The sequence below is a fragment of the Betta splendens genome, chromosome 14, assembly GCF_900634795.4.
Source record: "Betta splendens chromosome 14, fBetSpl5.4, whole genome shotgun sequence".
In the NCBI taxonomy this organism is placed as follows: Eukaryota; Metazoa; Chordata; class Actinopteri; order Anabantiformes; family Osphronemidae; genus Betta; species Betta splendens.
The window spans coordinates 12552161-12571591 of record NC_040894.2 but is presented as its reverse complement, the minus strand read 5'-3'; the positions used below and the strand labels follow the sequence as shown (position 1 = coordinate 12571591).

The window sequence follows — 19431 nt, the reverse complement described above, 5'->3', positions numbered from 1 at the left end:
GGCGACACGTACTGGTACCAGTCTGTGTTCCTGTCTCAGTGTGCGACAGGGGAAAATATGAAGGCGAGAATGAAGGAGGTTGGAGAGAGACAGAGTGAGGGCCAGAAACAGACGCACGCGCTAACATCTGGATAAAGCGTCCAAAAAGGCCCCCAGAAACAACACCAGCGCTACCTCTGCAGCCTGCACATAGGTGGCGAGTCTGGAAAGTCAATGAAGGACGATTCGAGCCGCTATTAAATATTTAAAGGACGAACCACTAAATAATCCATGAAACAATGATGAGTTATTCAAACAATTTCCCCAGTCACTTACTGTTTCTCGGCCTTCTCCCTGTCGTCCAGGAAAAACAGCGCGGTGGCCAGGAAAAACATGCCCCCCAGGACGATGATGAAGGGACAGAGCATGAGGGCGTAGCCCAGGCTGAGGAAGCGCCACAGCGCCGACATGGTGTAGCTCTGCTGAAGGCTGTCGGAGATCTGGAGACGAAGAGGAGGAGAGGATTTGGTCCCAATCGGTTCCCCACGCGCTCTCTTTCAGCACTTTGCTGCATGTTTCATCAGCGCGGCACATGAAGCTGACACGCGGCGTGATGTAAGATGTTTTGTTTCAAGCGGGGCAGGATTCCACAGCCACCGCCACCAACGGCAGCTGGAGAGCGGTGGGCGTGATGCTCGTTTCTCAAACACGCATAAATCACGGCGCTGGCTGCTGATGCTAGCTCCTAGCGGACGGCACGGGCCATAGGTCGTCCTGGCCGGAGCATATTGATGATGTGTTAGCATCAGCAGAAGGAGACGGAGAAGTGCTGACCGGAGGATGCTGCGGGGACCGTCCGTGTGCAGGCAGTGTGTGTTGCCTGTGAGCCTGCGTCAGGAGGCAGATGGCGGCGCACAGTAAATAAACTGCACCGGTGTGTGTGTCGGTGTCTCGGCCTACGTGCTCATGGGGGGGCGAATGTCAAATCAACTAGCGCTCCCACTAGGAGCGACTGTATCGCTCCCTCGCATCCTCCCGCGGTTGCATAGCAATATCCACCAGCATGTTTTTCATCGGATTCTCGACTCTGCTCCTTCACAGGACTCGCACCGGTCTGCATGGATGACTCCGCTTCTGCCCGGAAACCCAGTGAGTCACGACGAGGCCACCGCGCTCGCGTGCAAAGCCACCGACAGCGCTGACGCACTCAGAGCGAATCGGCGGAGGAGAAAGGATCCCCCGGACGCGAAGCGTGTCGCTGGGAGGAGAGTCGTGACCCCGGAGGCTGCACAGAGACGTGTAGCTGGCAGTTTGCGTGTGTGTGTGTGTGTGTGTGTGTGTGTGTGTGTGTGTGTGTGTGTGTGTGTGTGTGTGTGTGTGTGTCCTATTGTTACTATAGAATTATCAGAACAGTCTTGCTATGGAGTCAGAAATAGTTTAGAGGCTGTAAGTCACTTATTCATCCACTATTTAACACAGCAGCAACTGATCCTCTCATTTTAATGCAGCTCTCTATAAACTCTGTAGTGTCTGAATTGCTGCATGAAGCAAACAACATAAGCAGATTGTTTCTAAAGTTCTGTATCACCACGCATGTCGTTCATGGCGACGACTCTGGCTTTTATCTGCAGAAACAATGCGGGACCGGTCTTTGAGTCTGATTCCTAGAGTTTGAGTTTCTTCTTCAATGCAGCTTTTGTTCACAACCAGAGCAGCGTTTGAAAAAAAAACGTGTCGGCACTCGGAGGCGACTCTCAGCTCTTTTCATCTCTGCTCTGACAACGCTAACGTTTCCATTCTAGAGGAGAAGGCTGTAGCTCGGCAGGCAGCTGCGTCTGTTGGCAGCCCGTCGTGCCCCGACAGAGCGGCTCGAGGATGAGTTTAATTTGAATAAATCAAAGACTCCCAAATCCTTTGTGAACATGACCTGAGGTGGGCGCCGGAGGCACAATAAAACACAATGTAAACACTCAACACTGAGCTAATCTGAGCAATTTAGCTGAATCAAAGGACATAATAACAACTGACTCTCCTTAAAATCTGTGTTTCAACTTCCTGTGTGCAAATATGAATTCTCTGTTTGCAGAAGAATGCTGCTTGACAGTCTGACGTGAATCCTGTTTCACGCCCCATTCAACAGTAAGCGGCGCTTGCCTCTCCTCCTGTGAGGGTGTGTGTGTGGGTGAGAAAGGTGGTGGGGGCGAAGCTGACTGTGACCTTGGGAGGCCGGCTGACCAATCAGATGCCACAACCCTGGAACCCTGGGAAATCAGCCGGCGACAGAGCGAGAGCGCTGGTGAAACCACAGCTGTGTTTCCTCCTGAGACGTGCGCTAAATGGTACTCCGGTGCCATTGTGTGAATGCGTCTCGTGTGTAGGAACCGGACACGGGTCCGGGGGGCGGGTCTTACCAGGCCGATCAGGTAGGGGCTTCCCGCGTCGCCCAGGAGGTGAGAGATGAAGCCCTGTAAGGCGACGGCGGTTGCTCTTCGCGTGGGGATCACAACAAACTGCAGAGAGACAGAGAGAAGCAGACATGAAAAATACATGTGACTGTTAAAGGTGATCGTAACAGTGATGAGCAGTCGCCCGTGTAGAAACAACCCCTGGGGTGGTCCATTACGCAGAGAGCCCACCTCGCTGGGTCAGGACGCCGCAGGCAGACCTGTCGGTTCCGCTGTAAGTGCTGCTAATGGGCCGTCTCTGTCTCTACACACTCACCGCCGTCTGCGGCCTAATTACAAATGAAGCAGCTGCTCAGCACGCCCACCTCGCTGCAAGTCTATTTTCATCCGCCCCACTCGTGTTTTCACCGTTCGGCACGAAAGACAGGACTCCCCGAGCCAACGGGAATCAGCCTGGGCCGAGACACTAATTAACAACTGGGCCTAAACCGCGACCAGCAGAGTCCACGCCGTCACTTACTCATTGCTCCACTGCAAACTGTTTATAATTGGATTGGTGACATTTTGTGTAGTTTGCAGCAGGAATTTCCAGCCAGGCAGCAAATAAGTATAGGCTTCCCGAACTTACCATTAAAATGTCAGCTGTTATGGCCCAGTTTAGGAAAAGCAGCGTCTCTCCTATAAAGATGCAAACCTAAAAAAAACAAAAAGAGAAAGAAATGACACGTTTGGGGGGCGCTGGCTAAAATCCGCTCCTCTGTGCTCGACAAAGCCTCGTAACCAGACGCGGACGAGGCTGCAGATACGGCTGCAGAGTGTGGGAATCTGCCGAATAGAGGAGCTTTGGCCGGGGTGGTTTGAGAACGTGTTATTATGCTTTGGCCCAATTATACGTGGACGTGGAGGCTTCTCATTTTGGTCCCGTAACATGTGAGCATGTGAGCATGTGAGCTACGAAAACAGCACCGGATCATAATGATTGTTTATTCTTATCATAGCTGTAAATTCGATAGGGAAACATTTGAACGCCTCCTTAGTTCAGATCCAGCTGCAGCAGCATATATAAAGTTGAAAGGTTCTGGCTGCCGGGCCTTTGGTTCTGTGCGGCAGACGTTATCATGGCAGCCCCACAGGCCCGACTGCTGCCGGGGGAGATGTTCTGGGAGCCGTGAACCAGACACTGTGACTATCGGAACAACGGAGCCCAGCTTTGCCTCACATTAGCGCCGTGCCGACGGGCCGACAGCTGCGGGGGGTCAGCTGGGTCTCCGCAGTGTAGCGGCCGTCCCCGCGCCTTCTAACACGACACATCTGTCAGCTCCGTGCCGTGAAACCTGAGCTGATCACTTACAAGTGCTGCGGGGCTGGAGAACGATCGTGCTCTGAGAAGAAGTCAGCGATCTATCAACTAAATGAAGTTGGACAGTTCTGTAATCGTGTAATTAATCTGTGTAGCCTCATGGCTAAGGTCTAATTTGCTGAGTCATGCCTGTGTCAAACCTCTAGTTAGTGTTGACCTTTGAACCTCATGGAGGACCGTATGAACCAAATACAGTAATTCTATCTTCTAGGATCTACTTCCCTTAGAGGCCATTCATTTGTTTATGACATAATGTTTTAATGTTTTGACAAACATCATAATTCATAATCTCACATATCCTGCACTGGTCCAACAGCAAACTCCAATTAGAAGTCAGTGCCAAAGCAAAGGTCTCGTTCTGTATGTGTGCTACACATTTTCCATGTTTTCCAGCCTGTTGAGTCAGTTCCCGCTCCTTTGTCACAGATAAGACTGAGAAACATGCGCTGGGTGGGCCCGGCCGCTCGGAGGGCATTGTTTCAGGGCAGCTCCCTTTCCTGGCAGCATTGGTAAGCCTCAGCTACCTGCAGCGACTCCTGAGGCCGCCGCAGCCTGAGCTGCAATTAAAACTATTCATTACGAGATGCAACACCTACTCAGCCCCTGGGCCTGGAAGGAAATTGCATCAGGGAAGGTGTCCTGTTAAATCCAGATTGAAACACCCGATTGGTTACTGGGCTTTTTAATGGCAACTCCCTGAGGCTAATTTATAATTAACATACTAATCACCTGAAGCCCGGTTAATTCTTGAGGATAAAGAAAGTTTAGAAGCTTGAATCCTCCCACTGAAGGAAGCAGGCCTTACGTAAGCTCCTACGATGCTCTTCTTGGCCACCACGAAGATGAGGCAGATGAAGATGGCCGAGCCCAGCATGCTGACGGCGCACACCAGGGGGTCGGCGCGCTCCGTCTTCTGGCGGCACAGGCGCGTGGTCACCGCGCCGATGAGCACGCCCAGCAGGCCCGTTATGCAGGTGATGCCCCCGAAGATCATGCTAACGCAGGAAACACGGCGTGAGTCATTTAATGGGATTAATGGGAGCGAGTCGGCTGTGTGTCCGGTCCTCACCTGTCTCTGCTGCTGCAGATGTCTTTTGTGCACGGCTCCACCGTCTTCTGCACCTCCTGGGCCCGCGACAGGTACAGTGGTATCCACATACCAAACGCCCCCGTGGCGAAGGACACGGCCGTCGTCGCCAGGGAGGAGAACACGTAGCTCCGGCTGCACACAATGAGACACACACGCTCCAATGCAATGTCTGGATCATGCAACCTCAAGCATCTCACCTCCTGGATGGTCAAGGGTAAGAACGCTGCTTAAATGGGTTTAAGAGTATCAGGTACAGTAGGAACTGGGGTGAATGTGGTTGTGGCCTGTTTTGCTAAATGGGATGATTGTTCCTAAAATAGCGCCAATAAATCTGCATTGCTGCGTGGACCTAATATGAATGTAGGCCACAGGTCATGCAATAACAAGGCCCTACAGTGTCACGGATCACAGCCAGCAGCCCTGCAGAGCCGCGGTGAGTGAAGGATACTGGCCCAGTGTGTCCCGTGTTGACATTTCCAGGCCGTTTTAGCCTAATTTGAGCCAATATATTTGAGAAATCCACAGCAAATAACGCGTCACCAATCATTTAGCGCGTTAAAGCTGAAGTGTGGGCTCTGGGTGACCTGCTGGGAAAACAGTAGCGGTTTTGCTGCTCAGGTGCATGCGTGAGCGCAGGCCTTACTTCTTGGCGAGCGCCTTCATGTCACAGAACCAGGACGTGCGGGTCCGGATGCGTCCTCCCATCTGGTCAGCGCTGCCTCGCTTGGGCTCGGGCACAAAGAGCAGGATCAGGGCTCCGGCCGTGATCCCCAGAACCGGGGACACCTACGGGCACAAAGCGCGTCACATTACCAGGGCGATTGTTCTCAGTCAGACCCGTGTGGAGGGGACAGATGTGAACGAGCAGAGTGTTTACACTCAGACTGATCCATTACCTCTGCTGCCACCGCTGTGTGTGTGGACTTGTCTGTGTGTGCAAACAGACACAACTCTAGCTTAGAGAGCTGCTTTGTGAGCTCTGTACCGAGGTGAAAGCTCATAAGTGCCCATCTGCTTTCACTGTACGCCGGCTTTCATCTGGGGGTTAACATGCTCCTGCATGTGTGAGGAGCCCAGTCACAAAAGGGAGGACGGGATGTGTGCTGGAGGATTTGTCTGAGCAATACAAGCGCTCACAAAAGTAAAACCATTATATACGTCAGTGCAAATTCATCATATTATATCTGGTGGCTTATAAAAAGCCATTTATATGCATAAGTACTGGAACCTGTGTGCTGTGGTATGTGTGTGTCAGATGTCTGAGAATAGCAGCAGCTTCTTTTACCTGTATTGTACTAAATTGGAACATCTAAAAGGTGCATTTTTATGCAATAAAAAATCCACAACGAACTCATTCCACAATGAACTTTGTTTAGTTTTTGCTCCAAGGTCATCACAACCAAGTCAATGAGGCGCTGTGACCTTTGACCCCTAAGACGCCCGTCTCACTTAGCATTCAGACTGTCCTGCTCCATATTTCCACACGCATCCCCTGCTCCCGCTCCAGGAAGGTGGCTGGACAAAAACAAACGGAAGCGCTGCGGCGTTTGTTCCTCAACGCAGGATGCCGCCTCGCAGGGCTTGTTTCATCCCCTGCTATTTGTTTTCCTCTGCGTGCCACACCGGTGATTAATTGGCTTTGAGATTGCTTTATGGGAATGTCACTGGAGCCGCTTTGGAACAAAATGCCCCCGCTCTTTGTTATGTTATTTTTTTAGTGCTCCACCAAGTCTTCCTGTTTCCTCAAAACCCGGCGAGCTGTCATTTTCAGAAATCGCTCCTACCTTGACATATTTGTCTCATATCTTCCTTTAAATGTCACATTAAGGGTCAGGTTGTGATTGTCTGGAAGGATTTTAAAAGATGGTCCTGTGAGTCCTGTTAAGTCTTTACTGCTCTTTTAGAACCTAAACAACCAGAAGATCTTATTTCTAATACTTTACTGTATGTGGAGACGACAAAGACCCTTTTTTATGCTACATACTCTACTAAGATGCAATGATACAGACGCCACAGTCAGGCTGTGGAAGCAGCAACACCTTGTTATTTCAGCGAGGCCTTTATTGATCCTGCTTCGCTGCAGATGAACTCTGTGGGCAAAGTGTAATGAAAGATAAATGTGTTTACAGGAAGCGAGGAGGCAAAGCTAGCGCCGGCCTTGATGTTTAATAGAAACCCACTAACACTGCGGCAGCTGTCGGAACGCATTGGAGGCGCTGTGGCTTTGTAGTTGGAAAACATGTTACAAAATGCTGAGTGAATTTGATGTGCAAAGTTTTGGAAAGGGTTGGAGGCTGAGCTACGGTTGATGCAAGTCTATGTGTGTGTAAGTCCTTCACCCTCTAGCTCCTTCTCCTCTGTCACTTCCCTGCAATATCAGGGCCTGGGTCACCTCTGGGGCCATGTGACCTCCCCCTTCTACTGCTTCTACCCCCAGATCCAAGCAGGGCTCCGCACCAAACCCTGCAGGGAGCTCTCTTCAGCTGTGTTTGTGCGTTGATGATGATGATGATGAGGATGATGCTCTTACCCTCAGTGCCCAGTGCCAGTCCCCTGCTGCCTCCTTGGCGCAGGATCCCAGGATGTAACCCAACCCGCTGCAGAAACACAGACACACGGCATTACATACATCACTCCCAACCATATTATGGTTCATTTCCATAATTCCTCATCTGTTGCCTGATGCAACCTGCAGTGGGTGACATCGAGGGTTTGCTGTATGAGCATGAGCAGCTTATAACACAGCTGCAAAGCTGCTGCCTAGCGGAGCGCAGTGCTGACATGGAATAATGACCCAGGGCCTGTGCTCACAGTGCCTTCACATTTCACTTCACATATGACTGGATTAGATCACATGTATTAGTCCCAGTGTTGTTGTGATTTTTATTGAGATTTCATGCAGATTTTATGATTATAAAAACCAGTATGTAGTTAACGCTTGTGGAATATTATAGGAGCATAATATTTTATAGCTGTGGTGGATTTTACAGTGCTCTCGATCATTAAATGCACAAATTCTGAGTGCCACTGGTCAGCATGTCAGTGATCGTTACCATGGAAACACTGCAGTTAGTTCAGGGTTGAGGTGAGTAGTTTCTATTCTAGGTTGTGAAACTAGGTTGTGAGAAGAAGAAGAATACAACAGAACCACAGATGTGACACAGTAACAGGTCTCCTCTGACAGGAATCAAATGGCCAAAACACATTTACAGTAACTGGTTTTAAACTTCGAGCAAAGGGAGAAAGAGTCGACGATACGGCAGAGCCGCCACGATTAGCCGTGCAAGAATAACATCACAGCCCCGTATAAGCAGGCCGCATATGACACATCCAGTGAGTGACTAACAGCTAATCTTATCAGCGTCCACCCAGAGAGGGTTTGGAACGTTCAACAACAATAAAAGTCCAGTATGAAAATATGCTCACATCAAACACAGGCATCACACTGAGCCCTGTCTGTGGTTTAAAAAGGATGGGGGGGGGGGGGCTGCATCCATTTCCTGTCAATCTGAGCTAATTCCTGAGGTCATTTCCTGGAAACGGTCAAACCAACCTGAGTAAAGACAAAACAAGTGGGAGAGAGACTGGATGGTATGTTTGACTTCACTCAGGCCCCCACTCCTTCACCTCCTATTGTATTTGTTGCTGGGCAGTTTACAGTGACCCAAACATTTTTGGCAGCTCGTTCCGCCACCACTCAGACGGCTCTTAATCTTTATTATTCTCTCTTGTCTCTCATCTGCCGTTTAAAACGTGTGTCCAGCACAAAGCACTAATTGGGATTTTTGGAGCATTCACGACGCTGGAGAAGTGGCAGCACTCGCCCTAGCGTGGCCTCGAGTGCGAATCTGTGCTGGAGCTGAAGAAGAGCCCAGCGTGTGCCGCTCAGACACACGCTGGCACACTGCGCAGTGTACAGCGGCTCCCACAATGCATCCACGGCCACATGCATCTTTTATTACTTGGCTTTGTTTGTTTTTCCCCCTGTGGCCCTTTTTCTGACTGAATAAGCTGGAAAGGCTGAAGATTTAAGCTCAATAAAACCTCCTGCCCCCAGCGTCCCCACGCCGCATCCCCACAAACCTCCCGCCCTGCTTTAAGGCTCACCAGTCCAGCTTTTATTCCTGAAGAGGGCCTGAGATCTGGAGGAGGCTGACAGAGAGCAGGTGTGACCTTGTCTACGTGGGGATCATTCTGATGATCTACGCTAACGCTGCTGATTCACACCATTTAAAGATCAGACTGTCGGTCACCGGAGCTGCATCTTACCTTCCCAGTGGGATGGCCAGGTAGAAGACCGACAGCATCATGGTGCGGCTGTTGTTGGTGAACAGGTCTCCTATGATGGTGGGAGAGATGGCGGAGTAGCTGGACTCACCGATGCCCACCAGTCCCCTGGAGAGCACGAACAGCCAGTAGTACTGCAGAGAGGAGGAGCGGATTCATTGTGTAATTAACTGCAATGGAAAAGTCAGCACAGGAGCAAAAATCCTTTTAATACACAATCAGACATCCAGGTGACGCATCAGCAACGTTTCAGTGATGTAGTTTCTTCCATCCCTGCTCTCACTTCCTGTAGAAGCTTTCACAATGAGTTTGACTAGAGTCCTTGAGAGTTGGAGGCTGTTACACATGACTCAGATCTGTGATCAACAAGTTTTTATTCACAGACTTCGTCTCCGTCTCACTCAGCTCTGACTTACTGTCTTCCGTTACATGGAACGAACTGAAGATTTGAAAGAGGAAGGCTACCTTTACAGCAGCTGGACTGTTTCCATGGCAACAATAACTCACTAAATGTGCTAGACAGATTGCTGTTTCTGCTCGCGAAGCTGCAACATTGTTCAGATTCCCCCAAAAAGTAAAATGAATTAAATTATAAACACACTTCCTGTTAGTCCCACAAGTAAAATTTGTGGGACTAAAAGAATGCATTATATTTATTTTATATTCATGGCTGGTTGTGATGATGGAGCGTGACAGTGCTGCGCTCTGCAGGGTTGGTCTGCTGTTAAAAGAGATTAATGATGCTGCTGCAGGTAGCAGAGGCAGATCGGAGGCGCTGACCCCAGATCTGACCTGAGCTCTCAGCTGTCACTCTGGGCTTCCTGCTGGTGGACAGGATTCGCTGTCACGCTGTCACCTACACAGCCATCAAACACACACAACCAGACTCCTACATACGAGCTTAGCCCGTGTTTACAGTTGTTTCATCCTGTGACTCTGAAGTGTTATTTTCAAACTTGTGATCATGGTGGAAATCACACTGCTGCCTGTTGGTTGCATAGTTTAGAATGATTCACAGGCGGCCTCTTTACCTTTGTATGCGCGGTCGCCACTTGGAACAGTAACACTAACAATAACAGCAGCAACAAATACCTCCACAGAGGAAAAACCGCAACAATGCAGCTTGGAGACAGTAAAACCAAAAGGAGAGTGGAGACACTTCCTAAGACGAAGTCCACTGATGCAGGGAAAAATAATTTCAGCGCAGTTTAACATACAGGGTTTAAGCTGATTAGCGAGGCATGTTGCTGCACCTATATCCAGCTGAGTCGCACATAAAAGCATAATCAATCCCAGCAACCAAAGTAGGACTTAAATAGTCATAATCCTTTGACTAAAGTGACTCATGCTTTCCGACAGCCAACGTTATAAATAGAGATGGGACTGACATGATATTGAAGAAAATAAGAGCACGGCAGCTCAGAGGTGTCGGCTGCTGCAGCGAGGTTGTTCATATAGGAGCATCACTGGGCCGCAGCCACCAGAGCATTTCCAGCTTCAAATGACCAATAGGTTCTGGTTCTGGGGCAAAGGTCTTGTAGAAAAATGTGTTCTGTTATGTAAGATCTGCTGCACATCATCCCACACTGCCCCAGAGAGCCTTAAAGGCATAATGATAGGACTCAGTAGAAAGTGGTCATTAAGTTTTCAGTGCGCGTCATGTCCTTTATCTCTCACGGCGACAGCGCCGTTACATAAGGAGCATCTGATTAAGTCTTGATTGGCAGACTGAGGAACTCATCTGGGGCACGAGGGAAGGACTGGGGGCACAGACCATCAGTCTCCATCTCCTCACCAGCAGAGGCCTCTTCCTGTCGGGGCGGGGCGAGACATTTCAGCGCAGCTTCGCCACAAGCGGGCCGAGTGTGTTTCCTGCAAATGGCCGCCATCTCGTCCTCTAGCGCGCGAGTCCACGGGGGTTTAAGTCACAGGACGCCCTTCCGACACCATCAGCATCTCTGGGTTGTCATTTCCTCCCACGGCTCGGGGCTGGAGAACAGGCTTACTCACTGGAGAGTCGCGGACACATCTCCGCCAATAGCGCTACCTCAGATTCTGCCTGTCTGTTAAAGGGTGTGTGATGATTAGTGGGGGACCCTTCCCCCCCACGTCACAGCCCACCAGAATAATAATATTGTTTAATACTTCCAGACATTACATCTAAACCCACTTGTCAGGATGAAGCGAAAGCACGGCGTCTTATCTTCTAAAGCGATGTAATTGAGACACGGCAAAGGCAGAGGCCTTCATTAGTTGACTGGCTGCTAGCCAGAGAGGGAGAAAGGAGGCATAAAGCGCAGCTACGAAGGCGAGGCGGGTGTCTGACTCAACAAGCGTGTCATTTCATTTCACCAGCTTTAACATCAAGCGTATCCGCGTCATATGAGAATAATTAGCCGGCCGGCGTCGACCGCATCGCAGGCGCGGTGGCCTAATAGAATCACAGCGAGGCTCCCGCGCCGCGGTTCATGACAGAGGGGGTGAAATGTACCTCTTTGCTGATGAAGGAGCTCGACAGCGTAACAATAGACCAGAAGAAAATGCCACAGCTCAGGATGACCTTTCTGTTGAAGCGGTCGCCCAGGTAACCGAAGATGGGAGCTGCCACCATGAAGCTGCAGATGAAGACTGCGGAGGGAGGAAGAAGAGGAGGAGAAAATGTTAGTGTGGATGCACTGACACAAAATCACTGCTACCGATGCTTTGTTACACTCATGTGTTCATCGCGTCATTGTGCTTAAAGTGCTCCCACAGTCGGCCCATTAAGTCAAGACCCGTCTAGATCAGCTGTGCGATACCATTCAGCCAGGGACACGGTGAAGGACAATTCCAAGCAAGTAGGACTCTGCTACATTTACAGAACCATGAGACCTGAATGAGGATGTGTAATGTGACTGAGGAAGGTGATGTGGGTGTTGCAGCGTTTAATTAGAGGCGAGAGGAGGAAATAGGAGTATGTCCACATACAGTAACACATAGACGAAGTAGTGCTTTCAAACATGTTTTGCTGGACAGCAAGGTATTGAATCCATATTTATGAGCAAAACCAACCAAAAACAAACCTCAATCTTTAACGCGCTCAGGCACAGGAAAGAGAAAAAGGGCAGAGACGTTACTGTCGACGGCGGCGATGGGGAGTCGAGGATTCAGGCTGAACTGTTTTGACACATCATCAGCATAAACATACAGGAGCAAGAGGAGGAAGAGGGGATGAGAGAGAGAAGAGGAGGGGGGGTTACATAAGAAAGACGGTGGCTTCGCAGTCCCACAGCTGCTGAGGCCAACCAACAGGATAAGGGACAGTAATCAGATTATAGCATAACTGTAGTTTCCACCATGTGATAATATATGAGAAAAAACAGAGAGTTCTGTCATAACCCCACTTAAAAACAGCACGAAACAATAACCTTATGCAACACAGCTGCAGTCATTTAAATGGGCTGACTCTCTATATATGTACTTTTTACATATATATATATATATATACGTATATTACACATATACGTATATCTATAATTAACTCAAGTCTGTTTCTGTCATTCAACTCAGTGGGATGTTGCCTCAAATCCAATTTGCAGCATTAATAATGACTGAACCATTCGCGGCTTGTGTTTGCGCGGATCAGCCGTCGCTAGCGGGCGTCGCCCACCTCTCGCCCGCCTCCATCGGCGGCGTTTAAGTGCTGCAGATCTCTTGCGTAATGCTAAATGACTGTGATGACTGCTCGGTGGGGGTCCGGCTCCCTTAAGAGCTCAACCAACTCGGCCCGCGGCCGCCGCACCACTGGAGGAGCTGCAGATAAGATAAGGCAGAGGTCTCCAATCGAGCACCAGCAGCTGGTTCTCAGGAACATTATAGCTCTAACTGCTACTTGCACATCATTAGCTGGCTTCTTTTAACCATGTTACCAAATCTACATGTGCGTTTTCATCCCATCTTCAGGCCTTTTTTCACCTCTCAGCTCTGTCTGCACATGGGAATACAGAAATAATGTCTTGAAAGTCTATTTATTGCTCACCTCGATGCCTTTTGAGTCAGGAAAACTGCTAAAAGCCTTAAATAAAAGCACTCACCTCCCCCTGAAGGTCAAGTTAATTTACATTTAGAAACACATACTCTTCTCTTCTGAAAGTGAAAGTGAAACATGACTTAAGTAAAGGAAGATAAGGGATGTTACAGTCCTTATAAGGGCAACAGGATAATCTATGGATGGATCAGTACGAGGCCAAACCTAAGACGTTCCTTTCATTCTATTCTTAGTTTGGATCTACTAATCAGGTAAACATGCAGTGACTGTCATACAAAAGGCATTTTTTTCAAGAAGCAGCTTTGAACAGTAAAACATCCATGAATTGCTGTCACACATCAGTTGCAAACTTGACTGCAGACATCTGGGGAATGACGCTGCTTCCTTGAAACCCCATCAGGTGCACCTCTCCACCGAATCAGTCAGTTTTTGTTTCATTTATGCTGCAGGTATCTAAGTATTCTTGACTTTCTGACTGTTCAAGACACTTGGGAACTTGAGGTCTGTCTTTGCTTAGTGTCAGTCATGTAGGACTGCTGTCAACAAACACAGAGTTTTTACTTCCTGACTGAGCGATGCGACTCTGAAAGGGACCAATATTGACTTCTGTCAAACTTGGAAGCAGTGGTTTAAAACCCTGAATGCTTGGGAACATATTCACAGCATAAAGGTTTGGTTTGCTGCAGAACAGACGTTCTGTATGCAGCACACCCACCAACTGTCTCGCCCTGATCAGTGAGAACGGGCTCATTGACGGGAAAAGTAACGTGTTCGGTCTATTTCGAGACACTGCAGGAAGGACAAACAAGCCACGAATAACAATAAGTTTTGGCGGAGGTCAGGTCACACCCAGAACTCTGCCTCAAGTCTCAATCCATCAGAACGTAATGTGGATGACAAGTCACGGTGGGAACGGCTCCGCTGAGCAGGTGGCTGGAGGTCTGACTGACACCATGAACCGCTCCCACCACCATTGTCTAGCTGCGTGAGCCTGTGTTTGCAGCAGGAAAGACGGTGGATGTTTCCTCTGCAGGTCAAGGGAGAGAGTTTTCATAATCTCCTTCAGAGAACAATGCTTTGCTTTGACTAATGCTCCGACTCCAGCTCACTCAAGTTGCTTTTTCACTGGAGGGTAGCTTTGATTATTGATACTTCTGCTCATACAATTATTATTAGGCTTATCTAACATATTCACCTCCATTACAAACAAATCACTTTTTATCTTTATTGGTTCCACACTGCTGGCCCGAGTTCAGGCAGACTGATGATCATTAATTAAAGGATTGCGTGTACACGTAACAACGCTGCACTGAGCCACACAGTAAATGAGGGGACGATTCACTGTAACCCCACACACTTGCCATTAAGTCATTTGTTAAATCCGCCCCATCTGAGTTTCTGAGAATTAAGTGATCTGAACCCTGTGTATTTGTGACAGGGCACATCATGACATGACAGCAGAGCAATGAACTGATGTTCTGATGTTATAAGAGGCTGATGAATGTTTATCACAGTGACAGGTAGAGGAGCAAAATCTGTTCTTAGGCTCCTCAGATTCCAATAAAATGCTGTACAGATTTCTCACTCACGGAGCACATTGCATCTGTCTCCATAGTGATATTCACAATTAATGGCACCTTCGCGTGGTTCACCTCCTGGTGAGGTTATGTGCTGCCAAAGCCACTGGTTTCTGTCCCATACCAATTATTTTAATAATACAGCTGAGCATCTACGCCCCCACAGACAGACCCCGCTCTAAATACTGTACACACACATTCTCACACTACAGGTAACATTCTTGTTTAAGCCCTGCACCAACACCATAATCTTTTTTTCTTTCACTTTATTTGTTGCTCGGTTTCACTGAAACCACCAACCACCTGCACCGTCTTAAGTCATTTCCTAAAACTAGTCAAAGTCAACAGATACCCCGGCATTTCACATCAGCTGTGAGTCAAGGTACCAAGTTCAGAGTGACTCAGCTACTGTATAACCAGCCAGAGTTAGGGAAGAGATCAGAACCTGGGCCCTTATTACCTCCTGCTTCCATCATCCAAAAAAACAGATGCGCTGATGATGGACCACTCAGACTGACTGACACAAAGCAGGTTGATCCCTGCATGGTCTTCACAGACACAGACTGACAGCGTACTGTACAGTCCTCGCACACACACACACACACACACACACACACACACACACACACACCGGACATCCAGCCCGGTTTCGACCGTCCAGCACAACAATACCCAGGAGATGACTCACCCTGTGTGATTCAGTGCCAGTGACTCAGGACGATATGCAGATGCACATACAGTTGGTGGGGTGTGTTATGTGCATGTGCCATTGATACTGAATTAATGCTGAATGACAGGAGCCTGTTTGATCTGTTGAAAGGGAAACTTAAAATTGAGATTTAGATCCAGAACCTGGTAATGAAGGCACAAAACGCCAGCAATCCCAACACCAGGGTTCGGTGCAGGATTCCGCTGCTCTTAAGGCTCCCGTGCTTCTTCTTGAGCATCCAGTAAGTGAGAGAGTCACGGGGTCGTTTTAAGAGGAAGATGTCCTCTACGCACTGACAGCCACATCTCATTGATTCAGGTCCCTGAAAATGTCTAGTTTCATTTTGCTTGAGGTTGGAGGTGGATTAAGCTCCTGTCACGCCTGCAGCTGCTGAACCTGACAATCAGGAAGAGCATCAATGGACAGAGGTTTGTGGAATTTAAACATTCTGCCACTGCATTAGGGGACTAGAACAGTCACATCCGTTCTAAACACCTGACATGTCTTCAGGCTGGGCGTAACCTGCGTTCTGTGCCATTTACCGCAAAGTGTCATCCTAGCGGAAACATACATCTGCGTCACTACAAAGTACCTGCAGATTGCGATATCTGTATTAAGTGTGTAACCAGACACGATACCAACGATCAGAAAACTAGAACCAGATGCTAGGATTCTTTGTTTAGAGTGAACTCCAGGCCCCTGTGAAGGACGGAACAGCTAATAGGAAACACCAACCACAGGCAGCGAAGGTTCAACAGATGATTGATGACACAAAATAAAATAATCCAAATATCTAAGCAACCGGACCGACACAGCTGTGGGCTGGGAATGGCTCCCATGATAAATCTGCAGCGAAACAGATTTATGTTGCAGCGTTTCATAATAAGGGCTTATCAGCTGGATGAGAAACGTTTTGGAGTGTTTGTGGTGTCAGAGCGCGCCGTCTCTGCAGAAGCGCAGGTGTCCTGTGTACGAGGGCAAACACCTGAAGCCTTCCACTGCTGCAGTGACATGGCAGAACCTCGTGAGAAACGACCTAGAGGGGAATTTTATTTTGTAACTGGACTTCTTAAACCACTGACAATGATTCAGTGTATCATTTAATACGACTGACTAGTTTTAGTGGAGTTTGCTCTGTCTCTGGTGTATTACAGTGAACCCACAACATCTAATGGGCTTTATTCTACTGTCTTCACATTTCCTGTAATAATTTTCCTGTCTGATGTAATAAGAAATAGAGAAAGCCAATATTCTTTATTACAAAGGTTGGATGAGACTTTTAATATTTTATTTACCTCATTCTGCCGCCGCTCACTGAAAATAATAGAATCAGAGCACACGATCGACGCTGCAGCAGAATTCTGAGCAGAATGATGAAACCTGACTCCAATCAGCGGTGCCCAGCGCTGCGGCCTCCTTCAGGCTGGTTGTGGTTGGTGCCGCTGAGGACACCAGAGCCCGGTGCATGTTAGCGAGGCTCACGTGTTCTCATACATCACATTTCCCGGATTCCCCTCCGTGCGGCACCCTGGACGTTGCTGCATTCCTCGCATTTCTGATCAGCACTAATTCTCTAAAGAAATTCCTCCTCCGCTTTGCTCGGGTTGAATTACAAACGCATTGGCCGCCGTTTGATAAATGCCACATGCCGCTTGCGCAGCTTTCGGGTCAAAGTCAACAGACAATTCGTGCAGAAGCGCCGGCTGAAGCCAACCCAAGCCCCTTTCATTTCGCTGGGAGCCGAGCGCCCATCTCTCCACTACCTGCTCCGTGTGGGAGCTACAGCTGGGGAGAATTACACGCTGCTCCAAACACCGGGCCGGCTGGCAGGGGACCGCCGGAGCATCGGCTTTGGCACGTTGTCGGCGCATATTGAAAGCAAACACGTGGTGGGAATAAGGAGAAGTGTTTGAGTTTTTCCCCTCAAATAAAGAAACAGTGGTGAGACGTGTAATGGGGTCAGACAGTGATCCAAGCTGCAGCAGCAATAGAAACACACTCTTGTTTCTCCCAGGGATATTTTCCTGCGGTCGGTGACACGCTGAGATGGAGCAGGGTTTTCTCTTCCCGCCGTTTTCTCACAGCAACTTAAAGACAAGCCTCGGCTGGAATGACGCGTTGCCACTAATAGGATCTGAAACCTGACACACACACTTGACTTGCTGAGGTATGTATCAATCAAGCAGTTGTGTTTGTTCCTAATTGATCTGTTTATGTCACTTGAAGCCTCCCGTGATGTCGGCCAATCGATCCGCGTTCCGCCCTAATGACTCCCACAGTGACCGAGGCCCATCGCATGTTTTGTGACCCTTTCTGGGCTTGTGCTGTTTCTGTGGTGCTCAAAAATAAGAGCTAGCCATCAGACGCTATATTAAAAGGCGATGGCAACGCGCCTGTTTAATTGGCCCCTGAATCCCGATTGGATCGGCGGCGCCTCGTCGGTCGCCCTATTGGCTGGAGGACGGGGAGCGTGGGGGGGGGGGGCAGAGTGTCAATCATCACCCCAACAGCTGCTCTCCTCTGAGACACAGCCTATAAAAGCAGCCCGCGATTGAGACGTGCACGCGTCCGCGCACGGATGTCGACGCATCGTCAGGTCAGCGTTCTATTCTTGTCGCAGCGGGAGGAGGGCGGCTGAACACTGTTGAAATGCAATTATTTGGGAATCAATAGCGAGGGAGATTAAACCTCCCTGTCATGCGTGACCAGGAGGAAGTCGCAGGTGGCTCCCGCTTTCATTCTACTATTTGCTTCTCAAACTCTTTAAAGGAGGGAGGAACGACAAGGCAACACAACAGCTGCCAAACCGCTGATAAAGAGTAAGTGAGTGGGTGAAAGAGAGCGAGAGAGAGAGATGCAGCAGCAAGTGAAAAGAGAGAGAGAGAGAGAGAGAGAGAGAGAGAGAGAGAGAAAGAGAGAGAGAGAGAGAGAGAGAGAGAGAGAGAGAGAGAGAGAGAGAGAGAGAGAGAGAGAGAGAGAGAGAGAGAGAGAGAGAGAGAGAGGAGAGAGAGAGAGAGAGGGAGAGAGAGAGAGAGAGAGAGAGAGAGAGAGAGAGAGAGAGAGGGGATATAATGACTCCAAGAGACAAAATAGGAGCAGCTGTGAGTGACCCAAACAGCTGATCAAGCGCAGATAACTCAACTTCCCACTGTGTAAATCAGAGCGTCTTTCATTCCACAGCAGGAACTGTTTGATTGACGCCGGCTGTAAACCTTCATTCTCGGCCCCTCCTCCGAACCAGGAAATGACAGGTTCTGCGCGACCACAGCGACAGCGTGGCACGAGATGAGAGTCTGATGGTAAAAACCCTACTTTCTGCTAAGTGCAGCGTGGACTTCTCGTGGTTTGGGCTTAAAGCTTGTTGGTGGGTGTTAGAGCAGCTTAAGTTGTAAGTCTCACACAGCACCTGTGGCCTCATTCCTGCAGCGTCTGAGCGGCGGGCCGACACCACGTTAAGACTGGGGCCCCGTCGGTGTGTGTCACGTTTCAGACAAGGTGGGCAGCCAGTGAGTGAGAGCCGCCTGACCCCAATAGCTCTGTCCCCACGCTACCCCAGGAGGGAATAATTAGCATGCCAGCATCTTTAGTGGGAACCAGTTCCACCCATTAGGACTGAATACAAAAACCTCAGAGTGGTAAAAGCTTTTCTCAGATTTTTGTCTGGTTCACAAAAGGTCTCAGCTAAAGGGAATGGCATCCAGGTGAAGCGCTCTCCCATTAACCCCTGCTGGCCTCCATGCCCTCAGGATGTCCCTGTTCACAGCCGTGGATGAGTGTCACTCACCTCGGACGACGGCCGCCCGGCGGCCAGCGCCGCTTCGCTCTAACCCGACTGACAGCTGGGAACACCTCATCCCCTCACACAGAGGGCCAAGGGCCGAGGCCTCTGCTCCTCGGGGCAGTCGTGACACTTGCACAATAGAAATGTGCAAACACTGGGGCAAACAGCTAGAGAAGACGCTCACCGCGGGGTATTTTCCATGTCTGGTCTTATTGT

General features: G+C 49.3%; 1 protein-coding gene across 2 annotated transcripts in view; it reads right to left on the bottom strand.

Moving 5' to 3' along the window:
* spns2 (SPNS lysolipid transporter 2, sphingosine-1-phosphate) overlaps nucleotides 1–19431 on the bottom strand; it is a 40673-nt gene that overhangs the window by 5960 nt on the left and 15282 nt on the right. The window contains exons 1-10 of one of the 2 annotated variants that reach the window (XM_055514630.1): nucleotides 12184–12535; nucleotides 11613–11749; nucleotides 9104–9255; nucleotides 7365–7431; nucleotides 5478–5620; nucleotides 4814–4966; nucleotides 4550–4739; nucleotides 3013–3078; nucleotides 2391–2489; nucleotides 316–479 (exon numbers count right to left, since the gene is read on the bottom strand). In XM_055514630.1, the coding sequence (XP_055370605.1) occupies nucleotides 316–479; nucleotides 2391–2489; nucleotides 3013–3078; nucleotides 4550–4739; nucleotides 4814–4966; nucleotides 5478–5620; nucleotides 7365–7431; nucleotides 9104–9255; nucleotides 11613–11732 (1154 nt within the window). In that variant the 5' untranslated portion in view covers nucleotides 11733–11749; nucleotides 12184–12535. Of the gene's footprint in view, nucleotides 1–315; nucleotides 480–2390; nucleotides 2490–3012; nucleotides 3079–4549; nucleotides 4740–4813; nucleotides 4967–5477; nucleotides 5621–7364; nucleotides 7432–9103; nucleotides 9256–11612; nucleotides 11750–12183; nucleotides 12536–19431 lie in introns of those variants that run through there. The other variant, XM_029173249.3, reaches the window with a different exon arrangement.